Source organism: Podarcis tiliguerta (genome assembly GCF_965153285.1).
Source record: "Podarcis tiliguerta genome assembly, chromosome: 7".
Classification (NCBI taxonomy): domain Eukaryota; kingdom Metazoa; phylum Chordata; class Lepidosauria; order Squamata; family Lacertidae; genus Podarcis; species Podarcis tiliguerta.
Genome location: NC_139540.1, coordinates 62576520 through 62594095, shown reverse-complemented (window position 1 = coordinate 62594095; position 17576 = coordinate 62576520). Strand labels below are relative to the sequence as shown.

Sequence of the window (17576 nt, the reverse complement as noted above, 5' to 3'; positions counted from 1 at the left end):
TTTGTGGGAGAAGTTACTCCTTTGGTAAAGGTCTCGGGGAAAGACGCCCTTACTTTCCCCTTACAATGTAAGTAGAAGGTATTTAGGAGAGCTAATGGCAAACCTCAAGCAGATAGATAGACACATGCTATCTGAAACTGGATTGTCCATCCACCCGGAGCGCCACTTAACAGTGTTCAATAGCACTTAACAGCTCTAGTTTTATATTATATTATATTATATTATATTATATTATATTATATTATATTATATTATATTATATTATATTATATTATATTATATTATTATATTATATTATATTATATTATATTATATTATATTATTATTATATTATATATATATATATATATATATATATATATATATATATTACAATGTGATATGATACCATGCCATTATAATATATAAGAAAAACATAATATACAATAATATATTTTCCATTTTATGGCCTTTAAAAGGGGACCACAATAAACCAATATATATATATGCACCCCACCCCCATTTGTTAGTCTTGTCGACAGATCCAGGGGCATCGTTTCCAGGATTAGAAGAAGCAAAACTGACCACAGTGAGTTCTGCTCGTGGGTATATTAAGCACACACATCCACGCAGCCTTGTATTTTGAGAAGGTTTATTGTGGTCCCCCTTTTAAGGCAATAAAATGGAAAAATATACTATTGTATATTAGATTTTTCTTATATATTATAATTGTATATTATATTACATTGTAACACACACAGTATATAAAATAACAGCTCGAGTTATTGTGTATAATAAAGATGATAAGTGCTATTGAAGACTGTTAAGTCGCACCCCGGGTGGGTAGACAATATAGTTATTAATTTCAATTAGCATATGTCTATACGCTCTACCCCCCCCCCCAAAAAAAAACAACCCCTCGTAAGGGCAGTGCAATGCTGGTAAACATGTCCACACCAAAGAAAGTCCCGCTGAAATCAATGGGACTTACAGGGCCATCCGACACAGAAGTAAGCCCTCATGAGTTCATTGAGACTTACTCCCAGGTAACTGAGTCTAGGGCGGCGACCTCACCTCACGTCACGCCCCCCCCCCATCTCATCAGCATGTTAGGGATTGGGGGCTCAAAGCGATGGAGTCCCAAAGGTCTAGAGAAGGGAAACCGGGTGACCCCCCCCCCCAAGTTGGGGATCACTGTCTCTTATGGTTCTGATAGCATGGCACTCCAATGGTTAACACCCCCCCCCGGGAAATGGGAGCCTTTGTTTTCAATGAGGTGCCGCTTCCATAGAAGCCTGCTTAGGATTCGCTGTGGAAATCCCATTAAAAAAGGCAGCTTTTTGAAGGTGGCTTTTCATCATTCTTTTAGCATCTTTATAAACCACGGGCCCTTTGGAGATGTAGCCATAAACCCTCCCCCCGGAACTCCGAGAAAGGGAGCGCAAACTACCTTATAGTGATAAATATTAAACATAAACATAAACAAAGCTCTGCATTTATTTCCACACACAAAAAGTACCATCAGCTTCACTCTCAACACAGCTAGGTAAGAACCCAAGAGTTAAGCCTTCATTCTGATCTCATCGATTTCAGGGTGACTCTTATTCCCTTCACACCAAAAAATCTTGTCGCATGTGAGAATCTGGCATTCTCGCGTTTCTCCACTTGCACCTCTTAAAACCTGCCCCGCGTCTCGCTAAGCTCTAGTAAACCATTACTCCATGTACTTGAAGAAAGCACATTTCAATAACTATATATAATATAATATTCTATATTATATATACTATTATTATAATAATAATAAAATTATATATAATAATATACATTCACCTTTTCTTAAAAAATAAAACTGCATCCTCATTTCAAACAATAATTTTATTTTATACCTTTTTCTATACTTTGTAGCAAATCTTTTATAACTTTTTTTTTTTGCTGAATTGACTTTATAATAAACTTTCTTAAATTACATTTTTTTTCTTTTAAAATCAAGGCTCTTTTAATACTTTCCCCCCAAAAAACCATTACGCTGTGTGTTAAATTTAATTTAATTTTTTTTTTTTACCTTAACGTATACGTTCCCCCTCCCCTTCCCCCCGCCCCCTGTGATCTACACTGTTGGATAGTTAAGATATCGTACGTCAATGGTGGAACACCTAAAAAAGAAGAGGGGGAAACTTTGAAAAAGAAAAGAAGAAAAGAAAAGAAAAAAGGCAGTGACAATTGAAAAAAATGCCTTGACTCTTAAGTAAAGCTCAACTCTCAGCAAACTCAGCAGCATTCATTAGGTCATCTCAGCGAAATCGCCTTTTTAATATTTGTCCCTCTTGGCTTTCCCTCGTTCGGTTGTCCTTTCGCTTTCTCTCTGCCCCCCTAAGCCACACCATCAGGAAGGGCAGGGGGGCGGGGAGTCTTACGTCTTTAAAGTGGAATGGCCGGAAAAATTCTTGGAAAACAAAAGAAAACACGAGTTCCCAAGGAAAGATGATCGTCTGTGGGTTAATTCACCATCGGGTGCTTCTTCCCGCCTGTGGCCAAGCGAAGGTGTATCCATTTCCGGTTCCCTTCTCCCCCTCCCCCCTCTTCCCTTTCCTTTGTTTTTCACCAACCCTTCTTCTTTTCCTTTTACATTTCCTCGCTCAACTCATCCTTCCCCGTCGATGTTTCCCAGAAGAGCCCCTCCGTTTGTCGCTGCAAGCAGTGTCCTCACTAGCATTCTAGTTTTATTATTACTCTTATTACCTATTAACGCTATTTTATTTTATTAGGAGTATTCGGTGGTGGCTCGAAGGCCGTTCCTGAGATTTCTTTTTGCACACAAGAAAGAAGGGCTCCTGCTGACCTTGGTCTAAAGAAGAAGAAGAAGAAGAGGCATAAAGCTGAGGTCCGATTTTGGCTGTTGGCCGGCTTGGAGGCCTGCCATTTGGTACCATTTGGCAAATCATCAGAATGCAAAAGAAACCAGGGAGGCCAAGAGAGAGAGAGAGAGAGAAACGTGCTTCTTGTCTTCGTCAGAGCGGTGGTGGCGGTGGTAGTTCTTGGTGGCGGCCGTTTATCTCTCTCTTTCCTCCCCAAACCTTTCTCAGGTGGGTGTCATGGCGGGCGTCATGGAGAATTCGCAACGGATCTCCCCCTCCCCTCGTTCCCCCAAAGCAAAAAAGATGGAGACTTTTCCTCTGTAAATCCAGTTCCTGGAGAAAGAGAGAAGAAGAAGGTGGGTGGGCAGGAGGAAGAGGAGGTGGGGCGAGGAGGAAACGTCATCGTCGTCATGTGGACAGGCGTGCTCTACACGAAGTGCGGGGCAGGGGGGGCCGGCCTTCTAAAATGAGAAGTACGTCGCCAGGGCCACCGAGAGAGCCACCAGCAGCAAAGGGGAGGCCGAGGCCACCACCGATGAAGCCGCCCGCTGTGTTTTGCTGCACAGGACAAACAAGTTGCCTTCGTAGTCAAGCTTTTTGGATTTCTCTTTCAGTTTTTCCCAGACGTCTGTCACCCCTTCTTGGCAATCCGTGAGGGCTGTGAGGGTGCAGGCATGGAAATCGTCCCAGTACCTGAGCACAGAAGGGGGTGAGGGGGAAAAAAGACAAAGGACAGAAGTCGGTCAGGAATGGTCGGCTGTCACAAGGCCCTCCCTCCCTCCAGGCCTAATCTCTAATAGGAGAGCATCCTCTCCTCAGGTGGGGCTGGGAAAGACCCCTGTGACGCATAGGGAACTCTGAGCTGGATGTACAGTGGTACCTTGGGTTAAGTACTTAATTCGTTCCGGAGGTCCATTCTTAACCTGAAACTTTTCTTAACCTGAAGCACCACCTTAGCTAATGGGGCCTGCTGCTGCCGCCGCGCCGCCGGAGCATGATTCCTGTTCTCATCCTGAAGCAAAGTTCTTAACCCGAGGTACTATTTCTGGGTTAGCGGAGTCTGTAACCTGAAGCATATGTAACCTGAAGCATATGTAACCCGAGGTACCACTGTACTCAGTATATGGTAGCTTCCTAGGTTTGTGTGTGATTCCTGCCAGCCAGCCATTCCCTTTACCAGGATACTCCATTCCACCCACTGTTTCCCTCCCACCTGCAACAGCCAACATTCCAGGGCTACTGAGCATGCTCTGTCTACATTGAGCTGCTCCTCTTCCTCCCTAGGTTACTTTGCCGACCTTGGGATTAGTGCCTTTCTTGGCTGCAGAACAGGAGGAGAAAGCGAGTTCCCTGTCAGCGCTGGGTGTTTACTCAATGAGTAAGTTAGAGCAATGTCACCCCCATAATTGGACAGCAGAGTTTTAAAAAATACAAAGTAATGTTTGTGGTACAAGTTCTTACCCAAAGAGCAGATGGCAGAACTCATCGTAAGAGTGACATTCCCACCCACCCACCTAGGAGGAATGGCTCTGCCAAAACAATGTCTTGTAGAGTTCATGTGTGCATCGTCAAACTACAGTGGAATGGGCTCCTTGCTTCAGAAAACATTGCATTCTCATGCAGATTCGTTATTGATAGACTCATCTGTTAATGGGCCCATCAATTAATCTTATCAGTTAGAATCTGTTTCACCGGGTTTCAGCCCATTTTCAATACATAGGCCAGCTCAGGAAGATCTACTCTGACTTGGTGGTAGCATTTCAGTGTCTCAGCAGAGTCCTTTCTTAGCCTCTGCTGCTAAGAACATAAGAAGAGTCTATTGAGTGCAACAGCCTGTATCCAAACAGATTCTTTTAACTGAGGATGGGAGGGTTTATACTAAGGACCTTCTTCATGCAGAGGACTGCTGCACTATGAGGGTCTCCTCAGCCTTCCAATCGCAATGCTGTGGATATGTAGACATGATAGATGTCTTGAGGTTCTCTCTCCCAATGTTTAGTTGAGGAAATAAAAGGGGCTTTGTAATCACTGTCTCCCTCCCTTAAAGTGTGTCTGGTGGGGCAGGATGTGGGGGGTAAAGGTAAAGGGACTCCTGACCATTAGGTCCAGTTGTGGCTGACTCTGGGGTTGTGGCGCTCATCTCGCTTTATTGGCCGAGGGAGCCAGGGTACAGCTTCTGGGTCATGTGGCCAGCATGACTAAGCCGCTTCTGGCGAACCAGAGCAGCGCGCAGAGAGCCGTTTACCTTCCCGCTGAAGCGGTACCTATTTATTTACTTGCACTTTGATGTGCTTTTGAACTGCTAGGTGGGCAGGAGCAGGGACCGAGTAACGGAAGCTCACCCCGTCTTGGGGATTCAAACCGCCAACCTTCTGATCGGCAAGTCCTAGGCTCTGTGGTTTAACCCACAGCACCACTGGCGTCCCTGATGTGGGGGGTGGAGAGGTGTAATTCCCCAATTGCGATGGGAATGCACTCAGCGTAGGCTCAAAGGGATAGTCTTCTTTATAATTTCTAATGTTCCAGGGCTGAGTTCCTGAGTTTAAAAAAGTAGTTCTTACGAGCATATCACAAACTGCCTTAATTTACAATTGCATTGGAATTGTGGTTCAGGATTGGAGGACTCAAGTAATAATAATAATAATGATGATGATGATGATGATGATGATGTTATTAGTACCCCTCCCATCTGACTGGGTTGTCCCAGCCACCCCCGCCAGCTTCCAGCAGATATAAAAACATAATAAAACATCAAACATTGAAAACTGCCCTATACAGAACTGCCTTCAAATGTCTTCTACAAGTTGTATTGTTATATATCTCCTTGACATCATCTGGGAGGGCATTCCACATTAATAATAATTTTATTATTATCGTAGAGTCTTAGAGTTTTAAGGGACCCAAGGGTCATCTAGTCCAACCCTCTGCAATGCCGGAATCTCAGCTAAAGCATCCATGACGGATGGCAATCCAATCTCTGCTTAAAAACCTCCAAGGAAGGAGTCCACCACCCCTCTTGGAAGTCTGTTATTATGAAGCTCACTGGGTAACCTTGGGCTGTCATTGCTGTAAACTGCACTGAGATCTATGGATGTAAGGTGGCATACAAATTTAATTAATAAATAAGTAAAAAAAAAAAAAATCACTATTGCTCAACCTAACCAACCTCATGGGGTTCTTGTGAGGATATAATGGGGGATAGGGAACTGTGTTAGCTGTCCTAATCTCCTTGGAAGAAAGGGTGGGTATAAATGTAAATGATAAATCCAAATAAATAAATAAATAGGTAATTTATTACTTCACATATTCTGGGGCTAAGTCCTGATACTGAAAACAGGTACTAAATCTGAGTCTTCTTAGCATTAAAGCTTGATACCCTTCCACACATTGGGAAACCAGTTTGAGTGATAACCTGAGAGCCTGTGTGTGTGTGTGTAACAGGAATTTAATTGGGGTTTAATTAACCCTAGGAGTAGACATGTGCTTAAACCTCAGTATTCTAAACACAAGAATCAGAAACCACATATTTCTGCATTACGTCATTTGGTCTGGATTGAACTAAACTAAAGAACCGGGGGGAAGTTTATTGTGGTGGGAAAGAAGCTGGTAAAATAAAAACTAAATATACCATAAAAGACCTAAAAGGGGAATTTCAAACAAAAAATTTCCCCCTCCCCCCACTGTCAGTGTCCAAATTACATTAGCAAAATGGGGCAAAGGAAGCAAGCATAGAACAATAACAAGTGGTCCGTCCCCCCACCCCCTGCAAAAATGGTATATACAATGGTCTCTAAAGCTTGTTGCACAAACAGAATTATAATGATGCATTTATAGCAAGGGGATTTCACATGTAAAGTCCAAGTGCACTTGGTTGATTAAGGTACAGGGATAATTTCTGCACAAAAACATGATGTAACATAACATGTACTGGAGAGCCACAAAGCTCCTACAAAGTTGCCCAGCGGCTATCAGTTGCATGGCTCCATCCATTGGAGGGTGGTCAGTAGGCACATTCCATGAAACACTTAAGTCAAGGGCATAAGCAATGCTTTGGAAGGATCCTGATGTGTCAATGCTGCCACCTATTTTATGGCAATATCTACATGGCAAACACTGTCATATTTATGAGCATTTGACGGACTATTTTAATGGTTGGACAAAGGTGCTGGCAGCAATTCTGTTTCCCATCCCAACCTTCACCTTTGTCTGAATATATATATATTGGGCAAGGAACCATAGTGCCTTTGAATGAGTGCCAATGCTAACTCAGTAGAAGTTCATTCCAAGTTCCAAGCTAGTTGTCCTTAGGATCAGGTTGCTGGCAGATTAAGCAGGCTGCAGAAACTGGGAATTGTAGTCCAGTGCCTACTTCTGTTTGGGGTTTCATGGATGCTTTAGCAGAGATTTCTGCATTGGAAGGGGTTGAACCACATGACCTTTGGGGTCCATTAAAAGGTAAAGGGACCTCTGACCATTAGGTCCAGTCGTGACCGACTCTGGGGTTGCCGCACTCATCTCGCTTTATTGGCCGAGGGAGCCGGCGTACAGCTTCCAGGTCATGTGGCCAGCATGACTAAGCCGCTTCTGGCGAACCAGAGCAGTGCACGGAAATGCTGTTTACCTTCCTGCCTGAGTGGTACCTATTTATCTACTTGCACTTTGACGTGCTTTCGAACTGCTAGGTTGGCAGGAGCAGGGACTGAGCAATGGGAGCTCACCCCATCGCGGGGATTTGAACCGCCGACCTTCTGATCGGCAAGTCCTAGGCTCTGTGGTTTAACCCACAGCACCACCCGTGTCCCTTGGGGTCCATTACAACTCTACAATTCTATGATTATATGAACCGAAGAGAGACCACTGTAGGGGCCTTCATTTTGGCCTTCTTTGGTGAACTTGATGATGGCTCACAGCTGGCATCCTTGCTTGCTGTTGTTTCTGCTTTCAGATATGTTTAATAACATCAACTATTCTTAAGAGGTTGGGGTGAACAGTGTGACCTGTTTTGGGGGCTGCTGGTGCATATAGAGGCAGAGTGCGCCTCCCCCATGGCCCCAATACTTGAATGTGTGAATGGCTGAACCTACTAAATTGCCACCAGTCATTGATGGTACGAATGCGGGCTTCACTTGAGCTAGAAGTCACCATGGCTTAGTCATCAGATTTTCTCTTAATGACAGGGTGGTTTGCTGTGAACACGACTAAACACCAGAAAAAGCTTTCTGACAGCAAGAGCTGTTGAACAGTGGAATGGACGCCCATAGGCGGTTGTGGACTCTCCTTCCTTGGAGGTTTTTAAGCAGATTTGGATGGCCATCTGTCTTGGGTGTTTTAGTTAAGATTCCTGCATTGCAAGAATCTAGAAGAGCCTTGGGGTCCCTTTCCAACTCTACAATTCTATGACACTAAAAATGATGGGTGTCTTTGGAGCATGTGCAGAGTGCCTTTCTGCCACCACTGGTCTCTTAACTTGCTGGAACATTTCGGTGTAATCTGATGCTCCCCAGAGCGTGCAGTTCTGACCCACAAGCTCTTCCCACTGACTGCTTTTAGGCAGCCCTATTCCTTTCCTCAGCTCTGCCTGTGTGTGTTATGTAATATGCCCCTTTCCTTTGCCATAATGAGCACGCACCGCCTGCGCGCCTGACCTAATCTACTTGCAAGCTGACCATCTCCCCGTTCCAAGATTAGAACCGATTCCTTTTTGCAGAACAAACAACAATAGCATCCCGTCCCAGCTGTGCCGCAGAGTTGCCTTTTAGAGCAGAGTGGCGCCTCCTGATCGAGGCCGGCATCCACAGGTAAGTGCCTACATAAGGGCTCTTTTGTTCTTTCCCTCCGCTCCAAAGGATTTTAAAACGAACAAAACCCAACAGCAACACCCTAACCCTCCCCGTTGCCAAATGTAGGCGTTTTGGCTAAGGCTGGCTATTACTCTGGATGGATTGGGGCGGGGGGCGGTGTGTGTGTGTGTGGAAACGTGGCGCAAACTCTAATTTATGAGCACTCGGGACTGGTCTCGTGGAGTCCAACGCTGGCTGCATTTGTAATAAATAATGAGGCATGGAGATGGCGTGAAGGCTGGAGAGGGCGCCTCTTCTACTGTATTTCTGCCGTAATTGCATCTCCCAAAGGAAAACTAAATCTTCCCTGAGCTTCTTTCAATACACACACAAGGGCGAGAGAGAGAGAGAGAGAGGAGAGAGAGCGTGCGCACAGAGAAGGGAGGAAGGGAGGGAGAGAGGAGGCGACCTCTCTAGAATCTAGGCGCATGATCCGTGGAGCTGCGAGGGGTTCTGACTCCAGAATCTAGGCCAAGAGGGGTGTGTGTGTGTGTGTGTGTTGGTGGGGGCGCCTCTTCCTCCAACCTCCTCCTGCTTCTGCTCCCCACTTCCTTTCTGTCTCGCGCCAAGCATACTGCAGCTCCCTTATTTTGTATTTTTTGTAGCTAACTAGTTGTTCTGTCAAGCAGGATCCCAGGCAGACATTTTCTGGGAAACAACGGAGGTTTCCAACACGGCTGGGAAGCGGGAGTTGCTGTCTTGCGCGCGGGGGCAGCGAATGTCTCCGCTGAATGTACATTATGATGGCTGGGCGGTGGCTGGCGTTTCTCAGGATTGGAGGGAAGGGGGTATCTTTCGATTTCTCCCCACCAGGACCGCGCCATGTTGCTGCCAACACCAGAGTATTTTGTTGCTGTCTCATATAGATAGAGGTCTAGCTGGAATGCCAGTCAGTCATACGAAACGTCCTGAGGAAAGGAATAGAAAGCAAAAGGCAATCCCTCGCTATTATATTGCGAGGTGGGACGTTGGATTTTGCAGGAAGAGGGGAAGAATGGGCAATTCTCTTTGGAATTTCGGCTCCCATCTTTATAATCAACTACACTGTTCCTCCGCCCCATTAACAAAAATAAAACCAATAAAACCGCCTAGATGCAACCCAGTTCTAAACAGTGATTTCAAAAGCACTAATTTCTAAATGAATGAATTTACCTTTGAGGTAAATACACAGGCCAGTTTGATCTGAGCTGCTTTTATCCTCGCCCACACAATTCAAGAGGAAGTAATTTTGGATTCAAGCCGATGGGTACTCGGATTTAACAGGGAATTAGTCCCAATGCCTTCAGCATATTTTTTTTTTTTATATATTTCGAGCAAGTTAAGTTTCGGTGTCCAATTAAGCCTTGCAGAAGCCATCAAGACTTGAAAGCCTCAGCACGTTTACCGTCCGATTCTATATAGGCAGGCTTTTTCAGAAGTAAATCCCAGTAAATCCAACGGTATCATTCCCAGCAAAACCAGTTTAAAGTGTCAGGCTGCTGCCGTGGTGTTGGAAACAAATTTCATTTGATTCTGTGGAACGTGATCATTACAGTCTGACTTGGATGTTAAGTCCAGTTAAAATGAGAGGGGCTTGCTCTCAAGGAAACATGAAAACGGTTTGGCTGCGTGTCAACTTCCCATCCAAATAGTGGACTGGAATGGGACAACCTAACTCAAGACATTTTGGTAGAATGAAATATTGTCTTCGAATTTTGCTTAGCAGCGAGAAGGTGGAAGGCAAATTTACGCACACAGTCTGTCCACTGGTTTGGGATTTAGATTCGGTTGCCCTGTAGAAATATGATCTCTCTCGTTCCCTCACGGGAAACAAGACCACTTGCATCTATAGCGCCTTCGGGGCTCCAAAAATGGCTTGCAAAAACCACACCAGGCTGTTCAGTTGCAGTTTGAAACTTTTTAATGTCTTCGTTTTAAAATACGAATTCTAAAGGGATGTCCTATAAGGAGGCTTGGGAGGGTTGTCATATTTTGAAGGGCAAAAAAAGAGGACGCTATGACGGCTATTCAAAGCAAATGAATGCAACTTTGTCTCAGATTCTACCCCTGAAATAGAGAACGTGTCCTGGAAAAAGAGGACACATGGCAACCTTAACTGCAGCAACTCTTGCAACGGGTGGGGTGGGGATCCCAACACAACACCACATTATCACGATTCAATTTAATATGGGCTGTATTACATTACACGCACAAAACAACACTATAGTAAGTGACCACATGGCATGACAAAGCAGACATTTGTACTGAAATTATAGTGCGGTGCACTGTGAGATTACATCGCAGTTTTACATCACATTCTAAAACTTTACCAGCCCTCGGGAGGATTTTAAAGCATTATCCACCCCCTTTCGCTCATTTTGGGTAGCTATTCCTCATCATACCTTCAGATAGAATAAACCCATTCCGTTAAAAGCTCTTCCTAGTGGGCTAAGGAGACAATAGAGCTGGACACCTCTGCTGCAAGCCTTGTCTCAGGCATTGAAAACTACCGTTTCAAACCTCAGAGGGACAATACCAAAATTTTTGGGAGTGGAAGCAAAGTTGTTGTTCCTATGCATTTTATGTGCATGACGCTATTAATTGAGCAGGCAGGGACGTGAATACTGTCCTGCTGATTATTGTTACTAGCAAAAAGAAATCAGAAGGAAAATAGAAGAACCATCGCACAATGTATCAGAATAATAACAATAATTTGAAAACCCCTAATTGTAACAGGGCCTAGTGAGAGCCGAGATATGAAATGCACACATATTTGGAAGCAAATCCCGTTGAATTCTGACGGACTTCTAGGTGCTTAACATCGGGGTATTAAAAGGACGAGGTTGTTGCCATTTACATTAACAGGGTGAAGACTGCACCCAACATCCATGCGTGCTTTGCATGGTTATACTTAGCTTAGCATTTCAGTCTGTTGAGGATTAAGCCTGTGCAGCGTGCAAGCAAACTACACATGAAAGAACAACTCCTCTGGCAAACTGGTAGTCTTTTGTCTGGCTACAGAGCTTTAGGTTCACATGACAGTAGCATAGAGATCTCAACAAAAAGTCAAAGCCCCACTCCCCGCAAAACACACGCACATACGTATACAGTGTTATAAAGTAAAGAATCACCGTGAAGAGCCATAACAAGAAGAGGTGCACCTACCGGCAGATTGTTTCGAGATTTCTCTTGTCGTCCAGGTCTTGAGGGTAGGTGGCAATCTTATTGCCCATCTTGAGCACACAGTTCGAGAAGCCCTGAAAGACCGCATCGCACTTGCCCGCTGCTCTGACTGCTTGCACCAGGTATGCTGGGGAACAGATCAGCACCAAGTCAACTGGACAGCTCCTAGCAAGGTAAACAGCGCGCGATACCCAACCCTGAATTCCGACTCCAGAGAACTGTGATCAATCCTATCCATCACACTTCATCTACGCACGCATCTACACGCGCGCGCGCACACGCGTCTCAAAGCTGGAAGAGGATCTGCTTTGCTTTGTTCTCATCACAAAAGTCATGAGACTTCCAGGATCATTTAATTGGACCGGATATATTTTAAATGGAGACCACACATATCAAACCGTCTTTTGACGCTTCTTTTTAAAGTGTCCCTTAAATAAACAAATAAAATGCAGTTGCATCACTTATAATAATAGCAACCTCATTTCTGTCAAGCTGTTCCATATATATGTATAATATCTTCTTAAAGATACACTGTTTTGAATTATTTGGAGTGGAGTTTAAAATCTTTCTCTCCCCTCCCCCGTTTCTCTAAATTTCGCTTACTTTTTAAAAGCAAAAGTCAACTTCAAAAAACGTCAAATTTATTTCAGCAGTTTAGCGGTAGTTAATAATCATTACACTTAACCTTCAAGTAGGTTGTAGCAATCTGCAGAGCCTTTCAAAAACTGAAGCTGGTGGGTATTTTATGGTGAAAAATGGAGCTGGTGGAGGGAAAAAGTCTGGAATAGAAATCACCAGGCATACATGTAGGTCTTCTCTTCAGCAAATTGTTTCCCGCAAGAAAACATTTTCCCCTATTTCCTCCCCTGTTGCATGGTGAGAATTGTGTCAAGAACGGGCACCCACAGACCCGCCCCCTTTGGAAATGCGATATAGCGGATGCAAGTCAATGCACTGGGGAGAACAGTGAGTTGCTTAGTCGCATGTGAATTCCTATTAATGTGTAACTTGCATCAGTGAGAACCTAAAGGGAGGTTGACATGTTCGGTGCATGCTTAATCTCTTATTCTTGGTCCCTCCTCCTCCTCGTCCGCGACTTCCCCATTCAGGTTCTTTCACTGAAGTGGAGACAGAAGAACATCCTCTGGGCTCACCCTGTCTCATTTAATCTCTCCACCACTCGCCTTGGCTGAGTTCTCCCCCGCCACCCCAAGAGCGTCTGCTCTGCTGTCTCTATCCACCACACACATCATCGACACTGATTCTCCACTATCCATCTTCTGCCTCTCGCAGTGAAATCCCCAAGTCGCTCTGAAAGATCTGCAGGAAGCCTGAAGCCTGGAGACCCTTCCCTGGGGGCAGGGGGGGGGGAGAGAAACACGGCTTCCTGACGTCTCTTTTGGGTGCAGCAGACATCAAATCAAAGGGGGGGGGGGGACACCTACTAATCTGAAGGACTTCGTTGTTCATTCTACGCTTTCCCAAAGCGAAGCTACCCCCAACCCAAGCAAAAGGCTCTTTCATCATAATGGGTCTAGATATTGCACAGGTGGTGAAATTTCTCTCTTCATCACTGCAACGCGCTCTTTCTCTCTCTCTCTGTCAGTGTGTGAGTGAGCGGGGTGGGGAGTAGTTGAGTCATTTTTGCTTGCGCGCTGTTGAATTGACTACATTGCTTTCTCTCTCTCTCACACACACACACACACAAAATCACACATATCAAAAGCAGCAGCAATGTCTCTGGCTTTGCAGGAGCAGGTGTGTTGATAGCGAGGAGCATACGGGGGCTTTATCCCTACCAATCCTGCAGCAAATGAAAGGGAATTAGCGTCTTGTTGGTTTAATTGATCACTGGCTTGATCCCCAGCAAACCGTCCGCGGCTCTCGTTGCCCAACGCCACAGCCTTCCAAAGCAAGCGGGTTAGGGAAAATATCCATTTCCCCTCCGCCGTGCGCTTAGTGCGCTTGCCCAGCCTCGGGGACATTTACAGCGTAGATTAGAGATTGCAAGTGGAAGAGAGAGTTTTTATTTATTTTTCACTTCTTTAGAGAGGATCGAAGCGAACCATTTAAAGGGCTGTGTGTGTGTGTGTAAGGGGAAATCGGTTCTGGAATAAAAGAGGTCCTGTCCACAATGCTGAGTGTCGGTGGAAACCCCCCTCTTCCCTCCCTCCCACTGATTTATGGCTAACCTGATTTAGTAACCACCTCCCTCCTTCTCTAACCCACTCCCCAGCACGTCAAAACACGTAGAGGCTGCAGACATTGGCTGCCACACACACTGGAACCTACAAACAAATAACGCACATAGGAGACCATCCCCAGAGTATAGCGCGTCCTATTAAACACACACACACACACACACACACACGCACAGAGAGAGAGAGAGAGAGAGAGAGAAAGAAAGAGAGAGAGCCCTTGCGTTTTAAAACTGTCTCTCCTCGGCTGAGGCATCCTGAAAGGGCATGTTCCCAAAGGAAAGTCTTCGGCCCACGTATTTGACGGTCTTCCTCACACCCCCCCCCGCCTTGCAACCAAGTGTGAAGGGTGGCAATGACGATGCTAACCGGAGGAGTGCTAAGAATAAGCGCCTCTCCTCTCCCACCTGTTCAGTTGACCTGGTAGTGGCTGCCACAGGAAGAAATGGGATCGTGTAGCAAACAACATTATGCTCCTGAAACTGACCACCATCCTGCCGCTCCGTTAGAACAACCATCAGCACCTTGGAGAGCGCCTTCCCTCTTCTCCTGCCCATCATGTAGGGTCGTTTGCTCTTATGAAAGGTTGACAAAACCTCATTCACAACAGCGTACAAATCGCACACGTGACTTGCGCTCTTTTTGCTGTTTTTTTTAAATGAAGCTAAAAGAACGGTAGATGTCAAGAATGTGTGGCAGACACACAGACACGTGTGTAAATGTGTGTGTACGAGTTTGCACGGGCACTCTTTTTGCACCTCCCAGGTCTGTTTCTGTTTTTCAGAAGGTCTTCATCTCCCCCCTATTTTTCCTGCCTTGTCTCATTCAGCAAGCCTTTTTTGCCCCAAAAGGTCACCCGTTTCAGGCACATTCGAGGCACCAGGATCAACACGCAAAGGAGAGCATATATTCTGAAGCACACACACATCCTTAACTCATAGTATTTCCCATTTACAAACCCAAATTCCAGCACTCTGCCAATAGAAACGATATCCAGATGTTCAAAGCCCAATGTTATGTTATTGTCTAACACTAGGCAAGATTTTGGATTGTCTAATGGTCATGTTGTGAGGAATCAAAACCTTTTGATTCCTTCTGGGAAAAGTGATGCCAGAAAGACTGCTTTGTTTTTCAATCAGTCCATCTCCATAGCTCCCTTTCCTATACAAACACACACACACACACACACACACACACACAATATACATATATTTGCGTGTGCGTGTCCCTCCCCGATTCTAGCCTTCCTAATTCCTGCATGAGGACTATCCTGACTTGCAAATGGTAAATGAAACAAATGGACAAATTCATTTCGAGGACAAGGGCAATGCCGTGTCTCTTCCTGGAAAATAACCTTAGCCGGACATAGAGGCAGAGGCTATTTCTTAATAAGGAAATGCACATAGAAGTGAAATTCCAACGTTGTCAAGACACAACCTTAGGGGAGCTTTACACACACACACACACACACACACACACACACTCCCAGGATGGCCCTGCACGCAATTAATTCCATTCTTGCTTCTATTTTTACGATCGTATTATTTATTCGTCTGTATTATTATTATTATTATTATTATTACTCCAGGAGTCGACAATGATCGCTTTCCCCCACCGCTCCCCAGCCGCCTCTATTTCTCAAAAGCTGCAGAGACAGGCGACAGAGCGAGAGAAAGTGAAATAAACCCGAGATCTGCAGATTTGGGACAGGGAGCTGGAGGGGAGGGGAGCGTTTCCGAGGGGGGGGAGGGTTGCAGTTCTTTAAATCTACATCCACGACAAACGTAGAAGGGCACGTTCCCCAGTTAAGCTGCCAGTCGAATTTACCTTTCCTACCACCGCAGCAAAACAAGAAGGTTTCGCCTCTAAATGTTGCTCAATGCAGAACCCGAAGTGATGCTTAACTTCCAAGGAACCTCCGAGGCATAAACTCCCAACAGCATTCAAAGAGGACCCTTGAATAGCACATCAAACAAAACCAGGGACAAACCGAGCCCCGCGTCCCCCTCCCCAACGTGCTATGAAGTCCGTGCTATTTTTAGTAAACCCCCGTCCAAATATAAGTATTTTAAAACAAATCTTTTAGGGAGAGAGGCTCAGAAAACCCGAGCCACCTTAGCCAAAGATCGCCTTGATTTCTCCTTCCTTCTTCACCTTTTGATACAAGAGGCTCCCTCTTCCTCCTCTCCAGTATACTTTTGTAAAACGATTGCAGTTGGGACAGAAACTTCAAACTGCCTTTTGATTTTCTTGCTTTCTCTCTCCCCTTTTGCAAATTCGGATTTCCAAGTGGTGGAATTACATTGTTTCGTACCAATCTCTCTTAATTTCTCTTCCCTCTCCATTTATTTCCTTATTACAGTATTTTTCGGCCCGGAGGTTGGATGGGTGGGGGGTTATGAATTTAGCTTTGGACAAATAGGATGCAGCCCTCCAGAGATGCAAGCTTTTTGTGCGCGCGCGTGCGTGTGCGAATATATTTGGGGCAAGAAATAAGCAACACAGCAATGCAATTGAGGAAGGGGTCTTTTTGGGCAGGGGGAAGGGAACTAAAGGGGGGGGGGGAAGAGATTTTGAAGCAACCAGCAAACTGTGTTTTCTCAAACAAAAACGAGAAGAGAGACATTCGGCGCTGCAGACCTCGTATTGCAGAGTCTTCTTGTCACAAATTAATGGCAATCTTTGGCCAGCAATAATTTGCCTATTCCGGGTTGCTTTGCATATTTTTTTTTTGGTTTACTTTCTCCATGCATACTTTGGTGCATTTGAAGGCAACCCCCCCCTTTCAAAATCCTCCCCCCCCAATCCCTTGCTTCCATAAGAAAGTGTGAGTCCACTTACCTAGCTGCACAGCGAGGACCAGAGAAATGTATCTGCCGTTCAACTTAAGTCCCATCCTATATTGAGTACAACCATTTGCGACTGCAGATCTTTCGTGTCTCTTTCTCTTCCCTGTCTTTCTTTCCTTAAAGTGTGACTTGGGGAAATGTGGGGGGCCGTTGCACCCCAGGCATTGCCAACTAGTTCCGAGCAGCCGAGAGACTTTTCCTTTCCTTTCTGCTCTGCCCTGTTCTTTTTTATTTTAAAAATTATTTTCCCCCTCTTTTTTCTCTTTCCTCCTCTTACAACACACCGACACGCACACCGAGCTGGAGAAGAAGAAGAAGAAGAGGAGAGATCGAGGGAAAGGGGGCAGAAACAGACCGAGAAGGAGAGAGGGAAGGCAGAGCAGGGAATGGTTCACTCCATTAGGAGGGGGCGGAGGAAGTACAACCTCACGCCCACAAACAGCCCTGACGTGAGGGATGACACTGAGTGATATTTTTTTTCAAAAATAAAAAATGTGCACCTTGGAAGAGAGAAACGCCATTTATAGACATTGCAAACTGGATTTAGCCAGCTCTCCCCGATCCTCTCCACTATTACGGTTTCCCCTTTTGCAGTCGCCGCGCTCCGAGTGACCCCGAAAGACCTCTAGGGAGCGCGTGGGCCTCAGGGCGCACCTTGGCGGGCGCCAAAGCGCAGCAGCACCCGCCCCCCTC

At 45.3% G+C, this 17576-nt stretch overlaps 1 protein-coding gene across 1 annotated transcript; it reads right to left on the bottom strand.

Annotated features, from left to right (window-relative positions):
• Positions 1–2728: 2728 nt before the first annotated feature.
• Positions 2729–17287, bottom strand: NRN1 (neuritin 1). Its single transcript, XM_083449718.1, has 3 exons — positions 16876–17287; positions 11819–11963; positions 2729–3527 (listed from the first exon to the last, which is right to left on the bottom strand). The coding sequence occupies exons 1-3, from the start codon at positions 16928–16930 to the stop codon at positions 3296–3298; spliced, it is 432 nt and encodes a 143-aa protein (XP_083305844.1). The 5' UTR covers positions 16931–17287; the 3' UTR covers positions 2729–3295.
• Positions 17288–17576: the final 289 nt, after the last annotated feature.